This window comes from Nanorana parkeri, unplaced genomic scaffold (assembly GCF_000935625.1).
Source record: "Nanorana parkeri isolate BGI_ZX_2015 unplaced genomic scaffold, ASM93562v1 scaffold1034, whole genome shotgun sequence".
NCBI classification, from domain to species: Eukaryota; Metazoa; Chordata; class Amphibia; order Anura; family Dicroglossidae; genus Nanorana; species Nanorana parkeri.
The window spans coordinates 597,590-606,800 of NW_017307302.1; the positions used below are offsets into that span (position 1 = coordinate 597,590).

Consider the following 9,211-nt stretch of genomic DNA (forward strand, 5'->3'; position numbering starts at 1 on the left):
TTTTTTTTTTTTTTTTTTTTATTTTTGAGCCAACATAATTTCCTCTTTTTATTAGGTGATGATGATAACTGGTCTCCCCCATCTGAGTCAGACATGAAAATTTTGAGAGCTCGACAAGAGCGTCAAGACAAGGTTAGCCGATTGATGGGGGATTATCTATTAAAGGGATACAGAATGCTTGGAGAAAGTTGTGATACATGTGGGGTAAGTAATTTATGTATTGATGTGGAATGAAAATGTACTGTTTTGCTGATATGTAAAAGACTAACTTGTTTGTCTTGCCAATTGGTAGACTATATTATTACAGGACCGACAGAAGAAATTACTTTGTATCTCTTGTCAAGAACTTGATTCTGATACTGAAAAAGACAACCCAGGTAATGCAATATTTGATAGGAACGGTGTCACCAAATTGTAAAAGAAAGTTTAGTATGTGTTTTTTCATTTTTCTCTTTTGAGTCCCCATGCTCTCCTACATTATTTGTGACATATTGATCTTTATAATAGACACCAACTAGAGCTACTTTATCTCTTTCACTGCTTTTAATGTATCCTGGTATTCTGGATTCCCTTTTACTAAAATTTTGGTTAAACATCCATATACAGTAACCTGCGGCAATTTTTTTGTGTGGCACTTATTTCAGATCCCATCTTTAACGTAGTAAAATACATCTTAGCCTTTCGATTTCTTGCCACATGCCCAAAGTATTGAGTTTGTGACCAATCCTTCCAAACTGCAATTTTTTTGCACATTTTTTGTTAGAGTACTGCAGAACAGGAAGAAGCAGCAGTTTACCTACTCGTCATTCTCAGGGAGCCATCTTTACAACCATGGTCAGCCAAAGTTTGCCTTTGGTGTAGAAGTGGTGTGTCTCCAGATCAATTCAAAGTGACAAAATGTTATGTTTTTGAACAGATTCCTGTTGTGTCCCCTTCTCTAAGGGGAGCATGTCATTAGATTCAAGCAACCTTATCTCCAAATGGTGTGAGACAAGTCAGTTGTGAATGATAATGCACTTATATAAGGCTCCCTGATGAGGCAAGTCCTGACAGTAATCTGTGTGGCTAGAGCAGCCTTTCTCAACCAGTGTTCAGTTGAACCCTGGGGTTCCTAGAGTAATGAGCAATATTTGCATCTCGGGACTAGTTTACACCAGCCCCATTGCGCTCCGGCACGATTCGGTGCCGGAACCCACTGGATCGCATCCGGGCTGGCTCACTGCATTCTGGGGTGGGAGGGGGCGTGACGGTGAATTGATGTCAATCACAGCAGCCACGCCCCCTGGCCGTAGTGCGATCGCTCGCACTGGAACGCATGGTACATTAATGCCTGTGTTACTGTCCGGTGGAATCAGAAAATGCTGCATTTACTATTTTTCAAACGTTACTGTTCCCAATCGTGCAGAGGAGCAGGAAAGGACGTTATAAACGCACACCCTCCCTTAGCCAGATATAATCATTTGCTTAATTTATTACTTATGTTTTGAAGTGGGAGCACCTCCACATAAGACAGCAGGTTTTTTTTATAGTAAAATCATTGGTAAAAATGACTTTAGATCTAAGAATTAAAACTGGCATAAGAGGCGAAGTGAGTACATCAGCTCTGAGTAAGGAGCTCCATGGCATTAGTTGGGTGAATGGAAGGGAGATGTAATGTAAAGGATGGGAGTGCAAGAAGGAATTGAGCTCAAGGCAGAGGATTCTGTCCCATTCTGGTGATGCATTACAGCAGAAGGGGCCAGGCCAAAAGTGACAAATGGATTGCTGAGTAGAACATGACATTGGGGGACATTGTAAATGCACTTCTATGTACGCAGCTTCATGGGACTTGTGATAAGACAAGAAAGAAGATGCAAGTTAAAGCTTGGGATACATATCACACCTCCCTTCTTTCATACTTTGCAGGGGAAGTTTCCCTTAGCTTGGTGAATATGCCGAAAATTCACTTTGCAAAGAATACCCAATCATGTTCAAGAAATAAAAAAAAACTGTATTTTTGCTTGCACAGGGTTGGAATATGGAACTCGGCAGAGGTTCAACTCATTCACTAACGGGAAACCTCTGCAAAGTAAAAATTCCCTTGCAAAGTTAGCAGCCTAATTACCTTCAGTAAATCTACCCCATGGTCCCTAAAATATCACTGTCTGTAATATCCTTTATATAAATCTACATTTATAAACGATCTGTTCCTCACAAATGCTGTAAAGGTATGTAAATGTTTCTGCCTATTGGCCAAAATCTTGCATTTCCATGTACTTTGTAGTAATTTCATTGGAGAGCTGTGTGCTTCCTGGCCCATCTAGACTAACTATAATTATTGTACAGTATTGATTTGTATTTTCATAAAAGGTGGGAGAAATCCTGCCAAATCATTTTTCCTTACACATTCTCATTTTACCTCCAATACTTCCACGGCCAATACTGAAGTTTTTTTTTTTTACCCGATTTAACATGTTCCAAGACAGCATTGCAAAATGGAGTCTCCTCCCCAAGCCACAGGAAACATGTCACCCATTTCGAATTTAAAAGACCCGTCTCTTCTCCAATCCCTCAATCTTTTTGTTTTCTCGGTCAGACTGGGGAACGCGTCACTGGAACGCTAGGGGAGCCTCCATCTTGCAGTTTTTTGCCCGGGGCTTCCCTCCTATGCTACCAATCTGCCTGACAGATCTCACTGGCATTATGTAGGCATGCCTACCTGATTGCAACCTCCAGTTAGTCATCCTGTGCAGACGAAGGGGGTACACTGGCTTTTCCTCCTTTGGTGCTCGGTGAGGGCCCACGTGACCATACACAAAATCTGAACCGAGCGTGGGCGTCACAAGGACGTGGCGATACCACTGTCAGCCTCACCCTGCGCAGAGATTTCCCAGCTCGCAGGACACAATCTCAGGCCAGCAGACTGAGAGCGATCGTCACTAGGGTTGGTTAACTCTGCAGTTAACCCTCTACCCACAAACTTCCACTGCCACCATGTGTTTTTCGGAACACAAACCGTGCCCAGCAAATGCTGCGACTATTCAAAACACTTAAACAATGCCTGTGATAGCGCTGTCCTCGCAGACAGGAATATGACAGGATTCACTATACAGTAGCGCTCTTCAGAGAGCAAGGATACTTTAAGTTCGTATTTAGAGCGTAGAGATAAGCTTAACGATTTTTAATATCGTTCTTTAATAAAAGAAACTGTGCAGAAAATATAGAGAAAAAGATTTAATAAAAAAGACACAATATATATACAACAGCAAAATAAAAGGGAATAAAAGAAGAATACTTAACAGTCCTGGAATTGTGAGTTCTGACAGAGTTCAGAGTCCAAGAAGCAAAGTGGAAGTCTGCAGGGCTCTTCTTCAAGCAGACTTCCAGCAGATAATGTCCAAAGATTGAAGGGGAACTCTTCTGTGATGTTCAGACTTCTAGTTCCTCGATGATGTTTAAACCAAGAGCCACTCTAGTTGCCAACAGAATATTTTTAAGACCCTTTTGGAGGGTGTTTCGGAGCCAGCCCCTAGGCACGGGTGGGCGGGCAAACGGGCGGAAGATGAACCTTTAGTTTACCTATCACCGCCCAAATTCCAAAGTATAAAAAATGTAGCTTGATTTTCCAACTTAGGGTTTTTGACTTTCGTGGGAATGCGAGGTCATCGCCTAGCAGACCTGCTTGTTTATTTTAAAATGTCCACTTGTAATATATGGAGGGCCTAGTGCCATGCCTTTTTACGACAGCCATAAAAGGCTTATAGATATGTTGGAATGTGTTGGGGGCCTGTCAATTCTAAATTAAGACCTGCAGGTGCTCTGACTGGGGAAACAAACAAATTCTATTCTGCAATATTCAGACTCCAATCCCCCATCATCGTCACATCTGGGTCCTCAGAAAGTGTTCCACGGGTGACAGCGTACGTCAGTTCCGGGCGCCGTGGCCATGCGTTCCAGGCCTCACTTTTGGTGCAGGAGGAAGGGGAGGGCCTTAGCTGGTCATATTCGGGCGCCACTCTCAGTGACTGTGAGGACGCCGGTGGTTTAGTCTGTTCTCAGCACGCACCGCATAATGGACTTTGCGCAACCTCTGCAGTCTTCTACAGCATCAGACACAGGTTATTCTGGCACCAGCCTGGCTCAGGTATGGTGGATTATGTATTTACAATCTCGCCTTCCTGTTACCTCTGATTTTATTCTCCACCTGGGGTCCCTTGGTGTAGGGTGCTTTGGTGTTGAGGGGCACTGGGTGTTTGGCTGTAGATTGGAACTTATTTCCTGCTTTTAGTTACTCTTTTGGCAGGCTAAGGCTTCAGATAATATGAAGGTGGCATCTTCGAAGAAATGCACTGTTTGTTCAATCAAACTTGGCTTAAATTATTACTTTTGTCTACGGTTAAGGAGGAATTATCTGTTACTTTTCAATCGTTTAGGTCTATTCTATAAAATTTTAAACCCAGTTCTAGTACCGTCCCATTACCCACTCCTATGGGTTTTGGCCATGTTGGCCCTGTGGGGTCTTTAGGAGTGTCTGAGCAGTAGGATCTGAGTGAACCAGGTCCCTCCCATAATTACTCATAAGAGGAATTTAGTAACCAGGCTGACGCCTCTAGTGCTTCCAGATATGTTATCTCTAGATGATGTAGATAGTATGGGAGGGATAGCACTAGGCTGAACATACCACAGACACCTCCTCTGGACTGACAAGACGCAAATACAGACACAGGCCGATACTGAGTGATCTGATTGGCTGTTGCCGCTTTGTGATGCCGCCCCGCGCTGTGATTGGCTGAAGGTCACGACGCTGTCGCCGGGCAGAGTGGGGGATCGGAACTGCAGGCGAAGGACTGCGAGTCGCCGCTCGCCTGTGCGCCGTGCTGCTGCGCCTACGGCCCGGTAGGAATTGATCCACGGACCGATACCGGGGGGTTGGGGACCACTGATGTAGATGACTTACTGAGTGCCATTTATAGCACTTTGGAGATACAGGAAGAACGTGTTCAGCTCTCCAGACATGATCCCATGTATTGGGGATTACAGCAAAAGAAATCTAAAGTTTTCCTTATGCAGAAGGTTCTTTCAGAAGCAGTTCTTAGAGAATGGGCAGACCCAGAGAAAAAGCCCCTTAGGTCTAGCAATCTTAAGCAGAGGTTCCCTTTTGACGATGACCCCGCTTTAGTTTGGAACAAGACCCCCAAACTGGATGTTCCTTTTGGCTAATGTTTCCAAAAAGTCAGACTTGGCTTTTGAGGACATGGGGGTTCTCGGAGAGCCCATGGACAATAAGATGGAGATCTTGCTCAAGAGAGTTTGTGACTCTTCTCTTATGAATCCTAGAGAGTTTGTGACTCTTCTCTTATGAATCCTAGAGAGTTTGTGACTCTTCTCTTATGAATCCTAGAGAGTTTGTGACTCTTCTCTTATGAATCCTAGAGAGTTTGGGACTCTTCTCTTATGAATCCTAAGCCTGCCTTCGCCACTACTTGTGTGGCTAAAAAGTTTTGGAGTTCTGGCTCTCTCAATTGAAGACCCACTTGCTGGCAGGAACTCCGAGGGAACAGCCCTTGGACTCTCTTCCAATGCTCTTTAAGGCTGTTGGATTTATTTCAAATGCCTCTGCCGAATCTGTTAGGATGACTGCCAGGTCCTCAGCCCTTATTAACTCCTCTTACCGGGCCTCGTGGCTGAAAGCGTGGGTGGGGGATGCAGCCTCAAAGCTTAGGTTATGTAATCTCCCTTTTTCATGACATTTACTTTTTGGTCCTGAAGTAGAGACAATTCTTGAACGAACAGCGGACAAGAAAAGAGCTTTCCCGAAAAATAAGCCTTTTCAAAGGTTCTTTTTGAGGACCCTGGAATAAACCTCAAAAAGGTAAGGAGGATAAGCCCAAAAGGCAGAGCGGGGATTCTCTTTAATCCTCCCTCCCAAAGCCACAATGAATGTTATCTTCCACTGGGAGGAAGGTTGGGGGAATTCCTCCCACGCTGGATGGATACTACCTCCAATCAATTGATCCTGAATCTAATAGGGGAGGGATACAGGTTGGAGTGAACATTGTCTTGTTCCAAACCTACCAAAGCAGTCGGACAAAGCAGAGGCTCTTTGTCTCTTGTTAGGGACCAGGGAATTCCCTCAGGTTCCAGGGCAGGTGGAGGGTCAAGGGTTTTACTCCCACGTCTTCTTAGTAAAGAAACTTTCGGGAAAATTGTGTTTGATTCTCAACTTAAAGACCTTAAGTGGTGATAAAATACAAGAGATTCAGAATGAAATCTATCTTTTCAGTCAGGGCCCTTTTACAACCCAGATCCTGCATGGTGACGCTGGATTTAAGAGATGCATATCTTCACATTCTATTCACCTGGCCTTTCAACAATTTCTCAGGTTGGCGGTGAGAATAGGTCCAATTTTACACCATTATCAATTCAAAGCTCTCCAATTCCAACTGTCTTCAGCCCCCTGGATAGTCTCAAAGGTATTGGGGCAAGCTCTGTTACCCTTGAGACTTCAGGGAATCCACATCATACCCTATCTAGACAACACCCTGTTGTCTGCCACCTCGGCCAACCAGTTGCAGAGGGATTTAGTGGTAACGCAGAATTGGTTACAGGATCTGGGATGGAACTAGATTGGATTTCCGAAGATTCATGATCTCTTGCAGGTAATTACCTACCTGGGTTATGTGTTGAATACAGTAGAACAGAAAACTTTTCTTCCCCAGGAAAAGATTTAGAGGGTTTTCTCAGAGGTCAGTCAGCTTCAAAGGAATCATCCAGTCTCTTTAAGAGATATCAGTCCTGCATTTACGTATTTGCACTGACTTGAGAGTCTCTGATTTTCTGAGTGACATTTTTCATTAAATGGATTTGCACTGACTTGAGAGTCTCGGTGTGCTGGTGACATCTGTATTTGATGTCAGTCCTGGGACTCATGACCTCTTGTTTACCTGTGGAAAAATGGGCTCGATTTTATCAGAGGCCACTGCAGCAGTTTTTTCTAAGAAAGTGGAATCGTTTTCTGGACAGTTTAGACTCTGTTGTCCCCCTTCCTTCGTCTGAAAGAAGCTTGTGGTGGTGGCGAAATCAGACACGTCTTCGGTCTGGCCTTCAGTGGTCTTTTCAGGCCTCAAAGCTGATGATGGATGCAAGCTCCTGAGGGTAGGGGGCACACCTAGAGAGCCAGATAGCGCAGGGTCAGTGGTCTCAGAGAGAGTCAAGAATGTCCTCAAACTGGAGAGCATTGAAAGCGATAGCAAATGCAATCAGTCTTTTAAGACATTCCAAAGGGCCATCATCTCTTAGTGTTCTCAGACAACATTACATCTGTCATCTATCTAAAGAAGCAGGGAGGCAAACGAAGTCGTCTCCTGCAGAATCTAGCCAAATAATTTTTTTTTTTTTCCTGGGCAGAAGTGAATCTAGCCTCCTTGGCAGCAGTTCACTGCAAGGGAACCCACAATGTCCTGGCAGATTACCTCAGTCGTCATCAAATACTTCAGGATGAATGGAGTTTAAACCTGGGAATTTTTTCTGTCCTGTCAGAGAAATGTGGTCCTCCAGGAGTGGATCTCTTTGCCTCACAGGAAAATGCAAAGATAGATCAATTTTTCTCCATGCATCCAGGAGACTCTACATTTGCCGTAGATACACTATCAAACCCGTGGGTTTTTTCTACTTTGTTACGCCTTCCCTCCTATCCATCTTATCCCAAGAATTCTTCAGAATTTTCTTCTGGAAGAAACCAAGCTCATTCTAATTGCGCCTTTTTGGGCCAAAAGGGCATGGTTCACAGTGCTATGAAGATGCCTTCTTTTGTAAATGTGCATTATAATATACAGGGGTACGGGTACTCCTAGAATGAGATCCTAATAGGTTGGACTTGATGGACTAATGTCTTTATTCAACCTCAAATACTATGCATTCTACTAGATCCTTAGCAGCCTCTTGGGCAGAGAGCTGTTGCTACCCCGGAACGAATTTGCAAAGCTGCCACATGGTCGAGCTTCTCTACCTTCGTCCGATATTACGGCTTGGATCTCAATTCTTGGGAGGATCAAGGCTTTGGTCGAAAGGTACTTCAAGCTGTGGTCCTGCCAAGATATGGGTAAGTTCTTGATTATTCTCTTGCATTGCTGTCCTGGAAGACGTTAATGGGAAATCCAGAGTTGAACTTACCAGTAACTTTATTTCCAATAGTTTTCCAGGACGGCAGCTGCCCACCCTTTAATGTTTAGTGTTGTGATTTTTTTCTGTTCTCTGTTTTTTGCTTTTTTTTTTTTTTTTTCCTGTTTTCCTTTTCAGTTCTTATGATGACTGAGGGACTGGTGAAGAAGCGGACCTTTTAAATTCTAAATGGGTGATATGTTTCCTGTGGTTTGGGGAGGAGACTCCGCAATGCTTTCCTGGAAGACTATTGAAAATAGAGTTACCGGTAAGTCTAACTGAAAATCATCTGCCATTTTCATTTACCTGTGTTAGTGTGATAATTATTCCTTACGTTTCCTATTTCTTTATTTCGTTTCTCAGCCCTGAATCCTCAGGCTGCTCTGTCCCAAGTGCGAGAGCATCAGCTGTCTCTGCAGGATGACCCTGATCCAGATGTCTCTTCTTGTGCTCTCCCCCGATCAAACACTGATCCTGTCCATGCAAACGCCATGGGCTCTGATGCTGTCTGTTCTGCTGAGGCTGTACTTTTGGAGAAAATTGGCTGGGCCTCAAATCAACTGAAAGAAACTAGTTCTGTTGAATATAGCTCTCAGTTATGTGCCCTTATTGGTTCTTGTGCCCAGAGCTTGCGATTTCTTAAAGACCTTCGCCACTGAAGCCAGGAGAGCTAGCTTTTAAACATAATTATTTCAGGTTATTTACCCAGCATTATTTTTTTTGAAGGCTAATATTACAATAAATTATTAATTGTATTGTGAAGTAGTTTTAGTGAGAAAATAACTGCTGTCAAAGTGAAAAGCTTCACTATTGATAAAGTTTATGCACGCTTATCCATGCTTGGTGTCTTTATTTATATCTAGTCATGTCAATATTGTCATTCTTATATTTTATGAACTAAAATTGTACAAATCTGTTGTAAGCTTTATCATTAAAAGTAACTTGCTCATGTAGATTTGAATTAAGCTTAGAGATTTGCATTCAGGTTGAAGTAACCTTTTGGATGTAAGCACTTATGTTAGTTACCTTTATAAAGAAGTCCATCTGCCATGCCCCCCCCCCCCCCCCACAC

At 43.4% G+C, this 9,211-nt stretch overlaps 1 protein-coding gene across 1 annotated transcript in view; it reads left to right on the forward strand.

Annotated features, from left to right (window-relative positions):
• SSSCA1 (Sjogren syndrome/scleroderma autoantigen 1) overlaps window positions 1–8,844 on the forward strand; it is a 27,329-nt gene extending 18,485 nt beyond the window's left edge. The window contains exons 2-4 of the mRNA XM_018567351.1: window positions 56–204; window positions 293–377; window positions 8,503–8,844. Coding sequence (XP_018422853.1) covers window positions 56–204; window positions 293–377; window positions 8,503–8,798 — 530 coding nt within the window. The 3' untranslated portion in view covers window positions 8,799–8,844. The remainder of the gene's footprint in view (window positions 1–55; window positions 205–292; window positions 378–8,502) is intronic.
• The last annotated feature ends 367 nt before the right edge of the window (window positions 8,845–9,211 follow it).